The sequence below is a fragment of the Anastrepha ludens genome, chromosome 4 (genome assembly GCF_028408465.1).
Source record: "Anastrepha ludens isolate Willacy chromosome 4, idAnaLude1.1, whole genome shotgun sequence".
NCBI lineage: Eukaryota > Metazoa > Arthropoda > Insecta > Diptera > Tephritidae > Anastrepha > Anastrepha ludens.
In genome coordinates, this window is record NC_071500.1 from 21,800,269 (window position 1) to 21,821,508 (window position 21,240).

Below are 21,240 nucleotides of genomic sequence, written 5' to 3' on the forward strand. Positions count from 1 at the left end.
GTCAACTACGAAAAGTAAAGGCTGTCTACATACGACTACGCGTTGACGTACGCTTCGGTTTGACGAAAAGTGAGAGTCTCAAGTGGGGAATTACATAGTTCGAAGGATAATTGGGAAGTAAACTACGAATTCGAAAGCGATTTAAGCACCGTGGGAACATAAATGTGTGTGTTCGTAGTCAGCTATCAAAACGACCCCAATGCTAACGCAACGCTAAAGTTGTATGTAGGTAAGTAATCAGGTATTAAGGTAGGTATTAAGTAATCACAAAAAACAACTATGTAGAGCCACAACATGTTCGCACCTTACAGATGGCCACTGACCCAACTAAGTAGCCGGGCCGCACGGTGTACATACTTCTAAAGGTGGCAGCTTCCGAAAACCGTTACGCTATTCTCGCCATTTTGACAACCGTTTGACGACATCACTTGAAATAAAAGGAATAATCAATCAAAAGAAAGATAAACTACTTTTTTATAAATATTCAGTGAATAACTTAGTAATATTGGGATTTTGAAATTAAACAAATGAGTAAAAGTGAAGTTCCGCGTGTTAAATTATTCTCTTCTCAAGCAAGTCATTTCTCTTCCATTTCTTTGTATACTCGCAGCGTTGACGTCACAGCAAATGCGGTAGGCGCCACTTTATACTCTATATTCTTGATTGAATCATAATGAATATTGACGAGAAAATTTTTGAACAAGTTCAAATATCGACATTTTTTCGTTAAATCGGTAACCGGAATATTTATTGAACGTGTAGCATACGACATATGTTTGACCGGTTTACCATTTACTCCACGCAAAACTGACGCAACAAATCTGAATGTGTACCCGGATGTAATAATTTTATAGAAAATAAGGCGATAACAGAATCAATAAAAAACATTGTAAATATGGAAGAAATTTAGGAAATTATGAGATATTAATAAATATAGTTTGGAATTATAACTGTGTTGGAAATTTGTCCTGTTTTCAAGTCAAACACCAAACCCATTACTGACCTTAGCGGAATAAGAAAAATATCCAAAGCAACAGGAATCGAATCATATTGTTTTGATCATGGAGGAATCGAATGGATTAATTTATGGCCTGGAGTTACAAGTACAAGCAATAGAATATTAAGTATCCATATACTAATGGATTATTTATGTATGTACTTCATAGGCTCGCGCTTTAACTCCACAATACGGGGAAGGTAATGAGGTGCGCTTTTTCATAGCGACCAACTCTTTAAAGCCAACTAATCAAGTTCATTTATTAGAATTCAATGAAGAAAAAGCTAACGTAAAATCAAAAGTAAGTAAATGGAGAAATAAAATACTTTCAATTGGTACTATGAATTCTGTTTACTTAGATATTTGAACATTCGCTGGGTGAAGTATGGAAGTTAAACAGCAGCCCTCATGATGAAAATCTCCTCGCCTCCTGTTACAATGTGCTTAAAGGTACACAGGTTCAAACGAATGCAGCACTCTTGCAGTTACCTACGGATTTGGATGAAGATAATGCAAAAATGGAGTTTATACCTTGGCAAAAAATAGAGACTTTAGATACAGAGGTACACATTATTATAAAAAAAGTTTAATTGTTACTAGTATTTGCACTTTCAGAAACTTGGCGATAAAGTAAAAACCGTCGAGTTTCATCCAAGTTTTAAAAAAAGTTTAGCTTGTGTTGTTGATGGGAAAGTAGCAATATTTGATCGTGCCGAAGCACAGACGCGTGTTATATCGGAAATCGTAGTCCCAAATGCACAAAAAAATTCACCGCCTTTGACTACTGGTAAGTGGGCGCATCATCATCAAGGGCATCAGTTTCTAACATTACATGATTGTAGTGTGCGCTCGTATGATATTCGTGACACACAACACTGTGCATGGTCCATTGATCATGCACACAGTCAACTTATTCGTGATTTGGACTGTAATCCAAATAAGCAATGTCATATTGTGACAGGCGGCGATGATGGTGCAATCAAAGTGTGGGATTGCCGAATGGCAAAAGAAGCAGTGTTTGCCCGCAACGACCATGCCCACTGGGTTTGGACTGTAAGATTTAACACATTCCACGATCAATTAATATTGTCTAGCTCCAGTGATTGTAAAGTTTTGCTCACGTGTGCTGGTTCGGTATGTTCCGAGGCGACTAGTGATGCCATGCCCGAGGAACGACGGCGTTTACTCCCTGACGGATTGCTTCAAACATTTGATCAACATGAGGATTCCGTATATTGTGTGGAGTGGAGCAATGTTGATCCTTGGATATTTGCGTCTCTTAGTTACGATGGTCGCCTTCTGATCTCGAAGGTACCCAATCAATATAAATATCAAATAATATTTTAACTAAATATGTATATTAACTCTATGTGTGAATGTGGATTTCATAAGTTAAATTTGAAGATATTATATGAATAATAAAAACTATTGGAATTTAATATGGTCTATCCTGTATCCTCAGATGTGCAGTCTGAAGAATCATTTGGATTTGTTGTTTCAATTGAACAAACTCGTTTAATAAGCTCATTCTCAATTGGTTTGCCATTGTCAACTGCCTCTTCCATTTGGACATATTCGACTGTCGTACTTTTCTTTAAAGTTTCTGCATTCTTTTTCCCAATTGTGTCAGCTGTAATGAGAGTATTTTCTCCGTTTCTTTGCTCTTCTACCGATCTTGAACGCGCCGCTTCTGAATCATCTTCCGCCTCTTCAGCTAAGCTGTTTCTTTGAGGTTGGGCTTCAGCGTAAGCTAGTGGATACTGCTGACTTAATTTCTGTTTAATGGATCGCACTTTACGGAAAATGTAATCAAGATCCTTCTTCATTTCTGTTAACAATTTTACATGCTTTTTGAAATCATCATTTGCATTTTTTAACCGACTTTGTGACAATTGATTACAGTTTAACATCATCTCATTAGTTTTTTCAAAACGCTGTAGCCTAAGGTGATATGAAGAAAACGTTTTCAATGTAAATGACAAAATGGCTTGTAATGATATTTGATTTACATTTGCTTTTGTGCACGTATCATGGTTTCCACATCCCCTTGATTGACTAAGCCTGCCAGCCCTTGGATGAATACTTCTGCAGCTGTGTAGTTGTGAAATCCTTCAAATTCACTTTCAGGTGTCACATTTTCTGTTGCGACGCCATTATTCCCCTTTGCAGAGGGTGATTGCGGTATTTGTGTTGACTGGGCCATTTCTTCCCTGTATCGAATTTATCAGGACATCTACATACAAGATTAACCTTGTAGATTTTTTATTTTTGTTATTTCCTTTTATATTTGTTTATTGATTTTGTTTTTACACAAATACAATTCAGAGATGTTATTTGGAAATATCTTTCTTATCTACAATATTGGAAAAATTATTTGCACATTTCACGGAAGTAGAAAAAATAAAATAAGTTAACCATTTAATTGAAGTTTATATTATAAATGAATGTAGTTTAACAATGTTTTGAAAATATTATTTTTCTCATTTCTTAGTTTGCAACTTTTATTTTACCTATCGTTCTTTTATCTTAACTACTCACCGCCAGATGTTTGCATGCTGAATGGCTGAATGTGCTTTCATTCAAAATCTCCATTTTGTTTATAACTGTCAAAATACACAGCGAATAGAAGAGGAGACAATCGAAAAAGTCATCAAATAGAGAAAACAAATTAGCTGCTGAAAAAATTGTTGCAACTACAAAGCGCAATTATTGGCATCGTAAAAATAGAAGAACCCTGCTGAAATTATACTTACGTAAGTCTGTGAATTGAAAGCCTTCGAGATAAAATAAGAAATTGCTTAAAACGCAATGGCTCAGAACATCAGTCCAGAGCACAGCGGCGTAGACACGGCCAAACAAGGTTCCAACTCCTGTGCAGCAAAGCATGGTCATGCAGTTAGTAAACGGTATGTGAAACACCGATACATTTTAATAAAAAGTTTTTATATTTATCCGCTTACCGTAATATTTGCAGTCTTCAAAAGGAGCTAATGAACCTTATGATGACCACGGAAAAGGGTATTTCAGCATTTCCCGATGGCGAAAATATATTTAAGTGGATTGGTACAATATCTGGTCCCGCCAACACTGTGTATATGGGTCAAAAATATCGTCTTTCGCTAGAGTTCCCAAATTCCTATCCATACGCACCACCAGCAGTAAAATTTCTCACATCATGTTTCCATCCGAATGTAGATCTAGCTGGCAGCATATGTTTGGATATATTGAAAGATAAGTGGTCTGCACTATATGATGTACGCACAATCCTGCTATCCATTCAGTCGCTATTGGGCGAGCCAAATAATGACAGTCCGCTTAACGCCCAGGCGGCAATGATGTGGGCGGATCAAGTTGAGTACAAAAAATACCTGGATGCCTTCTACGAAAAACACAAGGACACATAAATTCTTAGATCTTTAAATGATGGAGAGCATTGCGATAGACACTTTGATTGAGAATAACAACTTACATATGTATTGTACCTAACTGTCGGGTAGTGGTGTTCTCGTAAGGATGGCTAATGTCAACGAAAGAGTCTTCGCTGTGCCGCTCGCACAACACATTCATACATTTAGTAGTACACTACCAGTCTCTGCATTACTATGAAATCCATCTATAATCGACTTTATTTTGTAGTTCAAAAAGTTTCTAAGATTTGTTGTCAGTTCACTACCGACGCTGCCACCGTGAGCCTGAGAGCAAACACAAACAAGTAACGTCGCTTACTAAGAGATATGCGCTATTTATAAGAACATTTTAAGTAGGTTTAATTCAATTTTTTTAACACTGCTTTTATGTAATTATTTTGCTATTATTTAGTATTTAAAAGTTTGTTCATATCTTATACATGGTACAATCCCATCAACACAATGATTCTGATTTAGATATATTTATGTAAAAACAATGATGCGGCAGTTCAACAGCGTAACAGTCAAATAGATAAATAAATGTTTATTTGTTAATTATTGGTTTAGTTTTCGTTATCAATTATATTTCGTGAATTTTACGTTTTAGAAGTGTTAAATAACTTATAGAACATACAAAGCAGCGCACCAGCGTCTAAGTGAAATTCGCAGTTTAAAATTTCGATACGCCCATTATAATTAAAAATGCTAACTAAATAATTGTCAGAATAATACTAATTAAAATAAACTGAATTGTATTGATTAAAATATAATTGTAACGGTAATAACCACTTTGAGAAATGAAGACATTAAATTAGTATTGTATTTCCTCAGAAAAATTCGATTGTTTTCTTTTTAAGTTTGTGGACATTTAGCTAGATTTAACTCGCTTTGGCGAAGGACCTTCCTTTGTGGGGCTTGTGCTTTTTTCAGAACCTCCCGCAGTCGAATCAGCTTTATGTATGGATTCGCTTGCTTTAATATTGTACAGCTCCCGATTTGTTTTGAAGAGATCTGCCGCTTCACCATTCAACGGGTCGTCTGGGTTTGGGGAAGCTAAAAGCAGCTGTATTGACAATAAAATTGACTCGAGGGTAATCGTAGGATTGTAAGAGCCAGTAGGTGGCATACGCAATAAATCCAAACATATTTTGCCCGCTAGTGAATATATTCTTGTCAATAATTTGTTTTTGTTAATATGATTAATGAACTCACAATTGTCAATATTTGGGTGATAGATTGGCGTCAACAATTTGAAAGTAGGTGGTTGGAAAGGATACTGAGTACCCAAGCCAATGTTCACTTCGAAAATACCACCTTCGTAGGGAGAACCTTTTGGACCAGGTATTTTGGCTATCAATTGCGAGTAATTGTCTTTGTTCGAACCTGCAGGAGCGCAAGTAATTCCTGCAATAAATTAAATAGTTAATAAAAACCAATAAAGGGTTTCCATGCAATTACCATGCTTATTATTACTATTCTGCAATTGTCTAAGCTCAGCCGGAATGCGAGTTTTCGTAATATTTATGCTCATTTTCTTTTTAATTTGACGACACTACGTTTGATTTCCGCAGCATTCAAAAATGCAACATTGGTCGAACAGCTAATAAATTTGGCGCGCTAAAAGGGAGAGACAGAACATTTGTGAAACTGATTTGCAATTGCACAAGGGTATTTACGTACACTGAAGAGCAAAACTGTAACAAAATGTAATACTTTCTATTTCAACACATTTTTTTTAGACATGTTTTAACAAATCAAATATTTTTTTTGCATAACTTTATTGGCATGTATGTACTCTCTCTCTCAAACCGGTTTGGTGTCAATGCAACAACAACAACACTAGTAGCAAGCAATAATGCAAATAAAGACAAATGTTCCAGTTTTGCACTCACTCTTAATTTTCAAATTATCCGTTATTTTTCTCGTAATTATATATTTGGTGGATTTTTAATTATTATAAACGTGACCGTGAATAAGACAAAATGTTAAATCGGGAAGTACAACGCCAAATAATTGATTTGCTGAAGAAGGGCGAGTCTATAAGAAAAATAGCTAAAAAATTCGAAGTGAGCCACATGGCTGTGCAAAGGCTGCGGAAAAATGTGCCAGACGCTGTTCCCAGTAACAAAGGAGGCCGGCCAAGGAAGATAAGCGACCGCGATGCCCGCCATCTGGCAAATTTGGTAACAAGCAGCAAGGCGGTCACTCCCAAAGAAGCACTAAAGATGCTGGATATTGATGCCAGTCAGTGGACAGCCAGGCGCAGCCTGTCAAAACTGGGGCTAAAGGCAGCGGAGAAGAAAACCAAGCCAATGCTGACAAAAAGACATGTGCGGTTGAGGCGGGATTTTGTTGCGGCTCACCAAAGCTGGACAGTTGAAGATTGGGATCAGGTACGTCTTTATAAATGGATTATAAAAGACCTTTTTTCATAAAATTTCAAGACGATTGCAGGTTATTTGGTCTGATGAAACCAAAACCAATCGATTTCAGTCTGATGGTCGGGCCTGGTATTGGGTTAAAGACCCAAATGCAGTCCAGCCACATCACATCAAGCAGACAGTAAAACATGGTGGTGGCTCCATTATGGTGTGAGGCTACATTTCCAAAAATGGTGTGGGTCCTTTAGTACGAATAGACGGTATAATGCGGAAAGAGGAATACCTGGCCATATTGCAACAAAATCTGCCGGGTGTAGTGGAAAGTATGGGTCTTGCTGCTGAAAAAGTAATTTTTCAGCAAGACAATGACCCTAAGCACACCGCACATGTTGTACGAAATTGGATGCAACGCCAAAAATTTCGTAACTTGAAGTGGCCTCCACAATCACCGAACATGAACCCAATCGAAAATTTATGGAGTCATGTAAAATCGAAGCTTGCCGAATATTCAAGTCCGCCCAGTGGAGTTAATGAGCTGTGGGAGCGAACACGCGATGCTATTCCGACTGACTTTGTCTTGAGGTATACACGAAGTATGCCCAATCGTATCCACGAGCTGAAAAAATCCAAAGGATATTGGACATCTTATTAATATTTATTTTATTTATTGTAAAAAATAAAAAATGGGTTGAGTGCAAAACTGTAACATTTGTCTTTATTTGCATTATTGCTTGCTACTAGTGTTGTTGTTGTTGCATTGACACCAAACCGCTTTGAGAGAGAGAGTACATACATGCCAATAAAGTTATGCAAAAAAAATATTTGATTTGTTAAAACATGTCTAAAAAAAAATGTGTTGAAATAGAAAGTATTACATTTTGTTACAGTTTTGCTCTTCAGTGTAGATATCGCTCATTCGCTGCAGGAGTGTCATAATCCAAATACATTTTTTTTAGATAAATATGCAAAATAACCACCAACTCGAATTCTATCCACCATAATGACAACTGTATTTTTTGATATAATAGAGTTTTAAATGAATATTTGCGACCAACTTAAACCTCAAACAAATTATAAAAATCGATGTGGCATAAAGTAACGTGGGAAAATGACGTTTAGATGCGCAGACGTATGTAGCGAGCGCAGACAACGCTTACTTTGAGTTTATTTATTTTCTGTACTGATGCCATCCGATTGTCAAATTGGACAAAAGTACAATAGCGTGCAACATCACATTGCAGTTTTTTATATTTTGTAACATGCAACCTTGGGTAAGGAAAACAAAGCACAGCTGACTCAACCCAAGGTTCTTAAGTCACAGCCGGTAAAATCAACACAAATATGGGACATGCAGTATATAGTAAACACTGTAAATGATTACAAAAACCGTGAAAAAGGATTTAGGGTATTGTAACAGTGGGTGGGTACAGAAAATTGCCACCTCACTTTAATTCGCACATGGCCAATTCAAAAGGTATCGCGTGTGCAGCTTTGAAAAATCGACACAGGTAAAACTCAATATTTCCGGATTCTAATTCCAACACTTACATATTTTTGTTCTTTTTATATTTTTTTTACTCTGTGAATAAGTGGATAGCAAAATCAAAATTTATTGTGTACAATAGTGCCTTTTTAGCCAAGTGCACATTTACGAATAACAAATTTAACGCACAACTTATACAACAGTTATGTTACAAAATAAAAAAAAAACTAACTTGCAATTGCCAATAGTCGACTATTAATTGCATGACGAAAAATATAACAGCAGGAAAAGCTTTGGTCCGTCCACAAAAAATAAAATATTCGATTTCCTTCTACGTTAAAGATCAGCCTGCTCCGCACCGCACTTGAATTCCGTAACTTTATTTTTTGCTCAAACTGCAAATGCACTGCCATATAATGGTGTATGTACGCATTGTGCTTACAACGCTATTGACCATCACCTGCCTTTTGGGAGATAATTTCGTCGAACTAACACAACATCCACTACTGAAGGCCTTAGCCGATAATGCCACACACGCTATAATTGGCGCATTAACAGGAATCGCGTTCGCTGTGCAATTTCACGAGCGCACAAGTAATTTACTTGGATGGTTTTTGATATTCACCTGCTTCGCAGTATCATCTTTGATTGATTTAGATCACTTTATAGAAGCGCGTTCATGGTATTTGGAGGTGAGATTGTGAAGTTTTTCCAACACAATATTTACTATAAATTCTTATTTTCAGGATGCCACTAATTTACCCCGTCGCCCCTTTTTACACTGCTCAACCATATTTTTTGTACTGCTTACTTTCTACCTATGCACCGCATGTTTAAACTATTTTAAGACATCTCTAACTTTTGGAGTATTGCTCTGTGCCTTCATCACACACCACACGCGCGACGCTGTGCGTAGGGGTTACTGGTTTTGCCCAATTGGTCATACCGGTCGGATACCGAATGTTGCCTATATTGTACTCACAATTTTAACACCACATTTGGTAGCATATTTACATGGCGTTTGCCGTAGTGGACCAGTACAATACTTCCTTGGGCAGTACATTAAGTTGAGTGATAATTACCGAATCGGAAGCGGCGGTTACCGTTATATGAATGTATGAATTTTTATAATAATTAACATTTAATTTTAAAATTTGTTGAGTAGTCATACCAATATACATACACATGTAGTGATGTAAAATAAACGTAATGTTCAAAAGGAACTAATACGAGGTGATAGCACAACGCAATTAAGCTTAGCTTATATATTATACTAACTTAACTAGTAGCAATAATTTATTATATATTAGAATTTCTTAAACTAAATAACGACTTATTAAATTTCAATCAAGCAAAATTGGAAAACAGTAGCACCTAGAAATATAGCGTTTAAATATAAACGTTTTCCAGAAAAGTATCCAGTACAGAGTTATATAGTACCTATCATTTAATGATGCGCTCATCTTCCAGTCAATGATACTTGACAAAAATATTTAATAATACTAAATAAATAAATATTGTACTTGTACCATGTACTACATGTAAAACGTATTTACGACATATACATAGTTATATTTATGGAAGTAATGAAGTATCCAGATGGGGCTCCTAGAGCTAGATAATGATTACTTTTGCATTAGAACAATTACGATTACGTAAGTAATATCCATGACATTGTGATATTTTAATCATTACGAAATACAAAAATACATATGTACGTACATTAAATTTTAAACAATATATTAAAAATATAATAAAAATTAAAGAAATTCAGAATATCACATAGCGTTGTTTTCCACGTCTACAATATTATTATAATAAACGGATAGACCGAATCTTTCACTGATACAAAGTCTGAAAGTCAAAACATTCAAATCAATTTCGCAAATATCAAATGTTTAATATCTTATGCATAACTTTCTCGTACCTACCAAAGGTATTTACTTACATATGTTAGTATGTAGTTAATTTTAGAATCTTTGTACATACATACATATTTAATACGTATGTTTTAATCTAAAATTTCCAGCTTTCCTCAATATTTAATTTAATATTGTATTATTACTACAGGGTCTGTAATGTATACTGTACTGCTCTTTAAAAATTAAAATTTTTATTTATGTAGCAAAAAAATTCACTATAAAACTTAATGCTTGCCTTTAATAATAAATAAAATGCTGAACTCATGTTTAAGAATCATTTTACTACATAACACATGGACCTAACACGTAGATGGCACTGGTTTTATTGCATTCATCTATTTTTCTGTTAGTTCAGGCAATGGCAAACCTCCGAGGTTATTTCTGCCATGAAAAAGATCCTAATAAAAAATATCTGCCCTTCGGATTCGGGTTAAATTGTGGATATCCTATACATTAGCTCGTGTCTAATTGGGCTAAGAGTGACGTTGCGTTTGTTATTTTCAAAACAATGGCTCAAAACGAATTTCGTGTTTGCATTTTATACCGTAAAAAACACCGTTCAAGCGAAGCAATGGCTTGGAAAGTATTGTAAAGACTCCGCTCCATCTGAAACAACAATAAAACGTTGGTTTGCTTATTTCAAACGTGCTCGTAGAGACACCTATGATGCACAACGCAGTGGACGTTAAATGAGGCGGTAACACCAGAAAATATACAAAAATAAACAAAATCGTTTCGAATGATCGAAAAGTGAGATTGCGTGAGTTAGCTGACATCGTACAGATATTAAAAAAAAAAGAGTTGCCTTTATATTGCATGAGCATTTGACTATGAGAAAGCTCTGCTCAAGGTAGGTGCCGCGTTTGCTCACTGTGGACAAAAAACAAGAATGCGTTGATGAATCAAAATAATTGCTAATCTACATGAATTGAATTTCTAATTGCTCCCACATCCACTGTATGCGCCAGATTTGGCTCCCAGGGACTATTGCAGACCGGTAAGAAATTTCGCTCGAATGAAGAGGTTATCGCTGAAACTGAGCCCTTTTCTGAGGCAAAAATGCATCGTTCTACAAAAGTTGTATTGAAATCTTAGAGCGGCACTGGAACTATTGCGTTGTTCTTGATGGAAATTACGTTGATAAATAAAGCTAATGTATATACATTTTACGGAGGCCGCCGTAGACGAATGGGTTGGTGCGTGACTACCATTCGGATTTCAGAGAGAGAACGTTGGTTCGAATCTCGGTGAAAGACCAAAATGCAGGAAAATTTTTTTCTAATAGCGGTCGCCCCTCGGCAGGCAATGGCAAACCTCCGAGTGTATTTCTGCCATGAAAAAGTTCCACGTAAAAAATATCTGCGTTTCGGAGTCAGCTTGTGGAGTACATTTGTGGAACAACATCAAGACGCACATCACAAATAGGAGGAGGAGCTTCGGCCAAACACCCAAAAAGGGTGTACATTTTACGCTAAACCAAACTTAATATATAAAATTACATTTTTGAAAAAATTTCCATTTTGCACCAACTAAACAATCCACCCTAGCTGCCCATCTCAATCTCTCGGTCTTTTTAAAACTCTACAATTTTGGTTTAAGGCTATAAGAATCGGAATATTTTTTTGCAAGTGCAAAAATTATGAGAAATAAATCCTTTCCATTAGAGCCTGTTCTACGTTACCGGAACGACCTGTATTTATATCCGGACAAATCTGCCACTTCAGCTGCATTCCCCAAAATGCATGAGCAATATTTTATACTCGGATTTAACGATGTGATTTATGAGCTTAAGGTAAAAGTAAAAAAAACTGAAAACGAATTTTATTGAAAAAAAATTCAAAAAAGAAAAAATAATAATAAATAAAGTAGTGTAATAATAAACGAAAAGTTTTCTAATTTAAAACTGCAAATCGAACGACAATCAGAGTTGAACGAACAAGTATACAAATTGTATTTTTTCAAGTCTTTATAGGTTTATAGGTATTATAGTCCGGGAGGCAGGGGTCGATTTTGGACTGCGTTTTTATGTCGTTAAATTCTTGACTATACTTATGACTGAGCTTTCATAAATAACGAAAGTGAACGTCAGCTGGCGCACCCGCGGTGGGTGTGATTGTGGGAGGGTACGAAACGTGTCGAAAAAAAATTTCTACCAATTCATTTTATACCGGCTGAAATTTTTTTCATTGTTGACATTTAGTAGAATAAAAAAAATAGTCAGCTACGCCGTAGTGTGGGGAAAATACGTCAGCTGAACGCAATGATACATTCTTGCTTCGGCTGACGGTCTTATCACCGCTATGAACGCAGCTGACCATCATTACTATATTTTCATATGTGTCCAAAATTATGTAAAAAAATTTCAATCGGCATAAAATAGTTTTACTTTTTAATTTATTTTACAAGTTTGCCTTTTCAGCTGACGTATTTTCCCCCCTCTACGGCATAGCTGACTATTTTTTTTTATTCTACTAAATGTCAATAATACACAAAAAAATATTTCAGCCGGTATTAAAAGAGTTTTTAAAAAATTTTTTTCGACACGTTTCGCAGCATCCCACGCACCTACCGACCGCTAATGGACCAGGTGACGGTTGGTTTCGTCATCCATTGGATGGCGTCTGCCTTCAGTATTCAAATCAGTCGGCATGAAATGATGGGGACAAACTGACGCCTGGCTTCCGGACTATTAGCTTCGCGCTTAAAAAAGTTTTATAAATGTGTCAAAGTAAAAAAAACTGCTATAAGAAGTTCTCTGTTACTGTTTGTTTATGGATTTGTTCTTGATATAAAAATTATTTATTTAATTGGCTACTTAGGTTACTAACTTCTATTAAAATATTTTTATTTTCATAATTTTTTGTGAATGAAAATTAATAAATCGTTGTTTATTGCATTTTGACTAAGTTTAAGCAAATTGAGTCTCGGTGCAGATTCCGTGATCACGAAATTCTGCCCCTTACGATAATCACTGATTTTGGTATCCCTGATTTTCGCATACAAATTGTCCTATAAATTTGTTTATTCCAACTCTTTGACAGCAATAATTCCTATTGCTTTCTATTCTATGATACTATAAGTTTTTAAGCATTCCATGATTGTTAAATTCACCATTTTATTTCCACCTGCTCTCTTTCTCTCTCGATGTTTGGCCATTTCAATGCTGATTAGTAGCTAATTAGATGTTTTGTGTTGTTGCGTAACCAACAACATCGCTTGTTAACTTGTGCGAGAGTTAAAAATAATTCTTGTAGTTGAATGTAACCGCTTAACTTTAACATTAACATTAATTTAACATTATGTTCGAAGCAGGGAGAAAGTTTCTGGTGCTAACAGTTCCTTTATATTGATTGATATGAATATAATTCCATTACGGTAAATTCGGAATTTATTTATTTGAATAATTTCTTGTAAATGGATCCCATATTCTTCACACACGTCTAAAGATTACTATTTGCGGCATTTAAATCCGGTGACTCGAAACCGATTTTCGTGGTAATGAATTGATTGTGAATAAGTTTATTAGATACTCTTAACCCTTACAGTTCGGAGTACATAAAGGACGGAATGTGGTCACTAAAGTCCCCCCCACAAAAAATGTTTTTTTTATTTATAAGTTGGCATATTAATATTATATATTACAAATGCTGTTAGTATTATAAATTAAAAAACGATACGTTTTTACACAGGATTTAAAATAAAACTCGACTACCTAAAGGGAAAAAGAGAGAAAGAAATTATTTACGAGTTATTAAAGAAAACCTAATCTTGGGGGGACCTTAAGTCCCCCACTCCGTACTCTAAGGGTTAAGTGCGTTTCTATCATCCATTATTTTTGAACTATGACACAAGCTTTATATTATGACCTTTTGTAATTTCTTCTCAAAAGTCTCTTTAAATCAATTTATGTATAAATATTTACAATAAAGACATAAAACTGTAGATATGTATATTTGTAGAAAAACATCAAGACGAACACCACAAATGAGGCACATTAAAATAATTACAATTATTTTTTAAGCAAACAATTTTAAGGCGACTCATTTCAAACGCATATATGGAGGCCCTCCCCTTTGTCCTGTTAATATCTGAAAGATATAACTTTTGTTGATAAATGACAATTTAGCCTTCTTATTTTTAAATTTACATTTTATAAAAACAGTCTAACGCTTAGAATATTTTGTGAAATTTTATTTCACCACTGATTCACACACACAAAAAACTTCCGTTTTCAGTTGTTACAAATATTTGGGATAGGACTGCTTTAGAGTTAAGCCAGCCTTTTTCCCTCACGCTACTGTTTTGTATTTCGTCCAGTTTGCTTCGAGTCTTTATACTGATTGTATATTCATATTGGTAGGTAGTCGCTAAGGCATATTAAATATTTTCACAATAATGTTTGAATGTTCAATGGTCAATGGTAGTAAAGGGTTAAGGTATGGGCCTTTAGCACTGCGACCATATTGATCTATTGTGCACCCTATGCTGTCTATTGACTGTTAAGTTTGCTTATGAATTGTACCAGCTCCTTCTGAGGGAGGATTGAAGGTCTTCATCTATAAGCATGAACTTGTTTAAAAACTTTTTCCTTCTATGCGTCAACCCGGACATTCGATGATGAGATGTTCTATAGACTCCTCATCTTCGCAGCAAAATCTGCAGGTGCTGGTGTTAGTTATCCCTAATTTATGTAAGTGTTTGTTGCAGGTGAAGTTTTTGTTTAACGTGAAGGCCATGTTTGCCCTTTTAGCATTGAAACTTAGGAACTTTTTGGAATGTCCAAGACCCTCAACGTTGTTCCAGTGCTGATTTATTAGAGTTTTGGCCCAGTATTTTACTTTTTGTTTTAGGCTGTTTTTATTAAATCCAAACATGGGACTAGGTACGATAAAATTCACATCTGCCCCTTTTTTGGATTGAAAGTCTGCCTTTTCGTTGCCGTCATATCCCTCATGTCCTGGTACCCAAATTAATGAGACATTGTTTTTGGATGCCAGGTTATTGAGTGCCTTGTGGCATTCTAAGAGAGTTTTTGAGTTGTAGGATAACTATCTAAAGCTTTTAGAACTGATTGGCTGTCCGAGAGTATTCTCATCTTTACTCTCTTGTGGTTTCTACTTTGCATGATGTTGCTGCTTCCATTATTGCGTATAATTCCGCTTGTAAGATGGTGGTGTCCCTAGTGAGAGTGAATGATATGTGGATTCTGGGCCCCATTACTCCTGCTCCTACACCATAAGGTGTTTTTGATCCATCAGTGTACCATTTTTGTGAATCATCATTCATCCATTTTGGGTTTGTTTTCCACTCGATCCTCTCAGGAAAGGTAACTGTGTATGCTTTTGTGAAACAGAGGGCTGGGTCAATGTGGTCTGAAACTTCAGCCATGCTTATGGTGTTTTTGATTTTATTTAGGATACTTAGGTGACCAGTGAGGATGCCTAATTTGAAATTTTCTTTCATGTGTTCATGTTTGAATGTTACTCTATATTCGAGTATAGTTCTTCGATTGTGTGCCGTGTTCGCGGAAAATAGTACTTTTCCCATCCATTTACCATTGAAATGGCGATGTTTTTTTCGAACTCTAAATATTTGCTTCTCGCTTCGCAAAATATTATATTTCCTTTCCTTTCTTCGCAGCTGGTATTTCGTTCGAAGTGATAAAAAATTGAAGGCATAATTATTATATGTAGGATATATAGGGTGGGCCATGTAAAATTTATTTTTTGAATCGGCTATAAAAAAAACTAATTAATATTTTTTCAAACTTTTTTTTTTATTTTGAAGATTGAACGTTGTCTTTTATAAATGAAAAATAATATCGTTCAAATGACTGCCACGACTGGCTTTACAGTAGGCCATTCGATCAACCCAATTTTTAAGCACATTTTCGATTGTTTGGGCTCCAATTTCATGAATGGCAACTTCGATTTCGTGTTTTAAAGCATCAATCGTCTCTGGATGGTTTGCATAGCATTTGCCCTTAACGGCTCCCACAAAAAATAGCCCAATGGGCTTAAATCACAGCTCCGAGGCGGCCAATTGATATCGGAATTTTGGCTGATTATTCGGTTTTCAAAAACGATAGCCAAAAGTTCGGGTGTAACTTTGGCAGTGTGACAAGTTGCACCGTCCTGTTGAAACCAAATGTTGTCCATGTCATCCTCTTCAATTTTTGGAAACAACTCGTTGAGCATGTCACGGTAACGCTCGCCATTTACTGTAACCGCGGCTCCTCGCTCATTTTCGAAAAAAATGGCCCGATGATGCCGCCAGACCAAAAACCGCACCAAACACTGACTCGTTGAGGATGCGTTTGCTTCTCTACAGTAACGTGTGGATTTTCTGAGCCCCAAATCCGACAATTTTGCCTATTGACGTAGCCACCGGTGTGAAAATCATAAAAGAAGAAGAAGACTCACCTCTTTGGAAATAGGTTTTCAATATTTCCCAATTTTGTTCAAGCGTATAGCGTCCCATTTCGTAAATGTCAAACCTTTAAGTAAATTATGAACACATTTGACATGTCATTTGTGTTACCATTCTCAAAAAAATAGGTGGTTCAAAAAGCAAACGCTATATGGCCGACCTGTACATATATATGCATGCATTATACATTCGTGCAAGTATACTTTGAGTTTTCCGCAAATGCTTTTGGCAAACGTTTTGTTATAATAAATTTCTAACACCTCTTTCTATTTTTAGTTCTTGAAAAGATATTAAATTAAAAGTTCTCTGTGCAACGTAAATTTCTAAGTAAAAATAGCTTAGATTTCTCTTAAATAAAAAAAACATCGCTTAAAATACTTAAAATTATAGTTCTGTTCATAGTGGTGTTCATGTTTCCAAAAAACTTGCACAGTAGAGGAAAGTGAGAAAGCAAAATGACATTTCATTTTGAAGGGAAGTTGGAAATTCTTATTGAATAAATTTTTACTTGTAAGATAATAATAATAAACACAAATACGAAATAATAAACCGAAATACAAATCGAAAGCATTGAAGGTGTCTTTTGTTTTTTATGCTTGTACTTCTTGGTTGTTAACTAATTTGGCAATATCGAAATCGAGATAAATACAGATATACATATGTATGGTATGTATACCGAAATGGTCAGAATAGAAGTTGATAACTCGCGAACAAATTAATTTACTTCCATGATACTTGGTAGACATCTACAATCTATAATAATGGTAACATTCCCATATAACCGCAACTAAAAAAAAATGTTATATTTCTATTACAAATTACGCTGGATTACTAAATTTTGGTACTAAATTTACATTTTGCGCCTTAGCAACACTACGTATGAAAGTTTGGTATCTTTTAGCATAAACTTGCATATTTTACAACGTTTTCACTTACGAACTTTATTTGTTCTTTTTTCAGTGAGTTGTGAGAATTTATCTCGTCGAAACGATAGAATTAACTTGTGAAAATTTTCGTGCAATGATTTGTTACGATTTTCGACGTTGACTATCGAGACAAGAGTGTATTAATCAATTTACTTTGGCTTTTGGTGCTGAAGCACCACTCTTACTTAACCCCTGAGAAACGCTGGTATAACGAGTCCCAATGTGACCACCGATCCTTGCTAATTGAATTTCGGAATGCCGTCCAAAAACAGTTGTTGTGCCAGCAGAAAACGATGATGTGCGTTAATTGATAACGCAAGATGGTCATGTGACATATCGCGAGATAGAGACATCCTTGCACATTAGAGGGACTGCCATATGATACATTTAGTATTGCATTTTTTCTGCAAGAAGATTAGTTCTCCTTGGATACCGCATAATTTGGCAATTGCCTAAAAAGGACTCGATTTCTGTAAAGGATGGTGTAAAGAAATGTTGAAGAAATTTACTCCTGGTAGTTCAAAGTTCAGGTGGAGAAGGACTTGGCTTCACTTGGTGTGTCCAATTGGCGCCGGTTAGCACGAGAAAGAAACGACTGGCACGCTTTGTTAAACTCGGCCAAAATCGCGTAAGCGGTTATCGCGCCAATTAAGAAGAAGAAGTTCAAAGCACATCTATGAGAACGTAACAGGTGATGAATCTTGAATCTATGAATGAATCGGAAGCAAAACTGCAATCGACAGTATGGGTGTTCCAAGAAGAGCTTAATTCAATAAAAGTTGTTCGCGGAAGATTCACTTCAAAGCAAAAGGTCGCCTGCTTTTCGGAAAAGCTAGTCATATTGCTACTGTATCACTAAAGGAACTTAAAACAGCCGATTCTGAGTGGTACGCAACCGTTTGCTTGTTTTTGGAAAATTATCCTTTGCCAAGACAATGCGAGCTCTCACGTATCGGCTCACACTAGAGAATTTTTGGGCACTGAAAAGGTCGAATTAACAGGCCATCTGCTTTACAGCCTTAATTTGGCACTCAAGGATTTCTTTTTGTTGCTGAACATCGAAAATAAATGTAAAGTCAACGTTTCTCAACGCCTGAAGAAGTTGTCTATACACAGCTCTTTTGGAGGTATCCACTTCTGAGTGGCAAAAATGTTTTGAAAGTTAGTTCAAGTGAATGCAGAAGAAGAATATTTTGAAAAACAACAAAGCCATTTTCATTATTACTTTATATTACTGTTTTCATTATTGGGCGCAAAATACAAAAGGCAACCCTCGCACGAATGATGAACTACAGGAAAGCAATACAACGCAAGTAAAATTTGGAAAAAATAGGCTTTTCCAAGACTACTTTTGTGTAGATAATGACTTCATAAAACTCGCCCAAAACTGATACAAGTATAAAAACACGCCTACTTTTTAAACCAAAAACATATATTTTCGTACGTATATCTGATGTTACAAGTTATAACTCTTATTGTCTATAAATACGCGCGAGTATAGCAGGAAGTTGATTATTAAAGCTAATGGTTTCTCGCCAAAATATTAATATCCTTGTGGAATATCCATTATTTTTGCGTAAAAATTTCCGCAAATGGTTTAAAACTGTTTTATGGTCGATCTTTAGTTTCTAGGCGGTGCTACGACTGCCGGATAACTTCGATTATTTATGTGATTTTAACGACATTTTCTTTTAACGTCACAAATGTCTGAACGGAATCGACGAAATCAAAATTGAAGGTAATTCACATTTTAGCGATCTGGCTTGCATTATCGCATTTATCAAAGAGAATCTGTAAAACGTACCGAATTTTTTCTTTGCTGACTTCGATTGTTAACATCCTGCAACATCCAGCAAAAAACATGCCCCTTTGACAGCGGACCTAAATTTAAAATTGTTTGATCGATACTTTGCGAGATATCGATGACTACAGCCTCTACCGCGAAAATAATGGATTTATTTTCCCCCTCTCATACTATGTTTCCCCAGCGAAACATATACATACTTCTTCTAACAAACTTTTCCTTTCCTTCTTTTAGTAAGATATTTCCCATGAATATTAATTAGTGAAAATCATTAAAACAGACGCAACACTTTTTATTTTTAATTCTGGCAATTGTCCTGACGCCAATGCTGCCATCAAATTTCATTTAAATAATTGTGTATAAAAATTTGTCATAAATGCTTCGCAGCACATCCTCCATAGGTATTATGTACGTAAACAATCGGAAATTATTTAAAACATTTCAAAGTAAAAAAAAATATTTACTACCCAGGGGTTTTGCAATAAAATCGTTTGTAGCATGTTTCTGTTTGCTTCTTATTTTCACTTTTTATTATATTGCATTGATTGTGTGCAAAATATTAAACATACGAGCATAGTTTTTTTTATATTGCAATTTTCATTGTTATTACTTTTCGCGCGCGCCCACGTCTACAATGTGAAACAATTAAATTTTGTTCATAAGCGAAGACTTGCGCTGATCGACTTATGATAATGGCAGCATATGTATGTTTGTATGTATTTACAAGGGATGCCAATATTAGCGGAAAATTTGATCCCGAGATTTCGGGATATTTTTAAAATAATGAGAGAAGACACAAGGCACTTTTGGGGGAAATATTAAAAAAAAGAAGCATTTAATAGAAATTTACAAAAATATTAAATAACAAAACATTATTATTGCATTTAAAATGCGTACGTAAGAACAGCAAAGCATTTAAAGTGGAGTATTCTAATCTACCCGAAACCTGTTACATGTAAAACCTGCTGATGAAAAACTGTTCTCGATAGATGGCTGCAGTCATCGATATCTCGTAAAGTGTCTATCCACAAGTGTATGTTCGTTGTGAAGGTGACATTTTACACTAAAAAAATTCTTTTGTTGTTTTTTATTTGTTCCATTCAGTTGTGAGTTACAGGATGCTAACAATTGAAGTCAACAAAGGGAAAATTAGGTACATTTTAAGCGGCCGTAATTCACCCTAGCTTGCATAGGCCGCTAAAAGTTGAATTACGTGCAAATTTGGTTTCGTCGATTTCGTAAAGGCATTTTTGATTTTAAAAAAATATGGATAAAATCACAGAAATAATCGAAGTTGATCGGCATGTTAGTAGTCCGGCATAGCCCAGAGGCTAAAAATCGACCATACAGCAGTTTTAAACCCTTTGTGCAAAGCTGGATTCAAAATAAAGCTCGATGTTTGGGTGTCACACCAATGAACACCAAAAAGATGATGGATCGAATTTCCATTTACGAAGCCTTGGGCAAACGGAATGACCCGGATGGTGACTGGATGAGAAATCGGGCACATAAGATAAAGCGTGATGAAGCAGCTCGAACGGTGATTCAACCAGGACTGATGGCGAGGAAGGTTCTAGTGCGTATTTGGTGGGACTTGAAGGGAATCATTATGAGTTGCTTCTGTATGGCCAAACCCTAAATTCAGATTTCTACTGCAAACAACTGGACGGTTTGAAGCTAGCGATTGACAGGAAACGGCATGAATTCGCCAACAGATGAGGTGTTATGTTCCATCAGGACAACGTAAGGCCTCACACATCTCTAGTGGCTCGCCGAAAACACCGGGAGTTTGGTCAGAAAGTTTTAATGCATCCACCATATAGTCCAGATCTGGCACCAAGTGATTCCACCTCTTTCACTCATTGAAAAACTTCCTGAGTGATAAGGAACT

At 35.8% G+C, this 21,240-nt stretch overlaps 5 protein-coding genes across 5 annotated transcripts; 3 read left to right on the forward strand and 2 right to left on the reverse strand.

Moving 5' to 3' along the window:
- The first annotated feature begins 835 nt into the window (after positions 1–835).
- LOC128860436 (EARP-interacting protein homolog) lies at positions 836–2,436 on the forward strand. The gene is made up of 4 exons (XM_054097964.1): positions 836–1,103; positions 1,167–1,298; positions 1,357–1,560; positions 1,613–2,436. Exons 1-4 carry the CDS (start codon positions 1,062–1,064, stop codon positions 2,342–2,344), a joined length of 1,110 nt encoding a protein of 369 aa, XP_053953939.1. The 5' UTR covers positions 836–1,061; the 3' UTR covers positions 2,345–2,436.
- Positions 2,334–3,322, reverse strand: LOC128860437 (kxDL motif-containing protein CG10681). The gene is made up of 2 exons (XM_054097965.1): positions 3,007–3,322; positions 2,334–2,938 (listed from the first exon to the last, which is right to left on the reverse strand). The coding sequence occupies exons 1-2, from the start codon at positions 3,198–3,200 to the stop codon at positions 2,443–2,445; spliced, it is 690 nt and encodes a 229-aa protein (XP_053953940.1). The 5' UTR covers positions 3,201–3,322; the 3' UTR covers positions 2,334–2,442.
- Positions 3,323–3,597: 275 nt separating this feature from the next.
- On the forward strand, positions 3,598–4,964 carry LOC128860440 (ubiquitin-conjugating enzyme E2 C). The gene is made up of 2 exons (XM_054097969.1): positions 3,598–3,903; positions 3,972–4,964. Exons 1-2 carry the CDS (start codon positions 3,806–3,808, stop codon positions 4,399–4,401), a joined length of 528 nt encoding a protein of 175 aa, XP_053953944.1. The 5' UTR covers positions 3,598–3,805; the 3' UTR covers positions 4,402–4,964.
- LOC128860439 (ubiquitin-conjugating enzyme E2 T-like) lies at positions 4,740–6,047 on the reverse strand. The gene is made up of 3 exons (XM_054097968.1): positions 5,863–6,047; positions 5,617–5,808; positions 4,740–5,559 (listed from the first exon to the last, which is right to left on the reverse strand). The coding sequence occupies exons 1-3, from the start codon at positions 5,933–5,935 to the stop codon at positions 5,273–5,275; spliced, it is 552 nt and encodes a 183-aa protein (XP_053953943.1). The 5' UTR covers positions 5,936–6,047; the 3' UTR covers positions 4,740–5,272.
- Positions 6,048–7,972: 1,925 nt separating this feature from the next.
- LOC128860438 (transmembrane protein 267) lies at positions 7,973–10,452 on the forward strand. Its single transcript, XM_054097966.1, has 3 exons — positions 7,973–8,293; positions 8,376–8,960; positions 9,015–10,452. Exons 2-3 carry the CDS (start codon positions 8,670–8,672, stop codon positions 9,387–9,389), a joined length of 666 nt encoding a protein of 221 aa, XP_053953941.1. The 5' UTR covers positions 7,973–8,293; positions 8,376–8,669; the 3' UTR covers positions 9,390–10,452.
- Positions 10,453–21,240: the final 10,788 nt, after the last annotated feature.

What these genes read in the sequence shown, in the direction of transcription:
- LOC128860437 (XM_054097965.1), bottom strand. Translation starts at nt 3,200, where the DNA reads ATGGCCCAGTCAACACAAATACCGCAATCACCCTCTGCAAAGGGGAAT. An exon ending in ATACGTGCACAAAAGCAAAT is followed by an intron (nt 2,939 to 3,006) that starts GTAAATCAAATA and finishes ATATCACCTTAG; the next exon opens with GCTACAGCGTTTTGAAAAAA.
- LOC128860438 (XM_054097966.1), top strand. Translation starts at nt 8,670, where the DNA reads ATGCACTGCCATATAATGGTGTATGTACGCATTGTGCTTACAACGCTA. An exon ending in CGCGTTCATGGTATTTGGAG is followed by an intron (nt 8,961 to 9,014) that starts GTGAGATTGTGA and finishes TCTTATTTTCAG; the next exon opens with GATGCCACTAATTTACCCCG.
- LOC128860439 (XM_054097968.1), bottom strand. Translation starts at nt 5,935, where the DNA reads ATGAGCATAAATATTACGAAAACTCGCATTCCGGCTGAGCTTAGACAA. An exon ending in GAATAGTAATAATAAGCATG is followed by an intron (nt 5,809 to 5,862) that starts GTAATTGCATGG and finishes AATTTATTGCAG; the next exon opens with GAATTACTTGCGCTCCTGCA. An exon ending in TCACCCAAATATTGACAATT is followed by an intron (nt 5,560 to 5,616) that starts GTGAGTTCATTA and finishes TATATTCACTAG; the next exon opens with CGGGCAAAATATGTTTGGAT.
- LOC128860440 (XM_054097969.1), top strand. Translation starts at nt 3,806, where the DNA reads ATGGCTCAGAACATCAGTCCAGAGCACAGCGGCGTAGACACGGCCAAA. An exon ending in GGTCATGCAGTTAGTAAACG is followed by an intron (nt 3,904 to 3,971) that starts GTATGTGAAACA and finishes TAATATTTGCAG; the next exon opens with TCTTCAAAAGGAGCTAATGA.
- LOC128860436 (XM_054097964.1), top strand. Translation starts at nt 1,062, where the DNA reads ATGGAGGAATCGAATGGATTAATTTATGGCCTGGAGTTACAA. An exon ending in TTTATGGCCTGGAGTTACAA is followed by an intron (nt 1,104 to 1,166) that starts GTACAAGCAATA and finishes TGTACTTCATAG; the next exon opens with GCTCGCGCTTTAACTCCACA. An exon ending in AAGCTAACGTAAAATCAAAA is followed by an intron (nt 1,299 to 1,356) that starts GTAAGTAAATGG and finishes CTGTTTACTTAG; the next exon opens with ATATTTGAACATTCGCTGGG.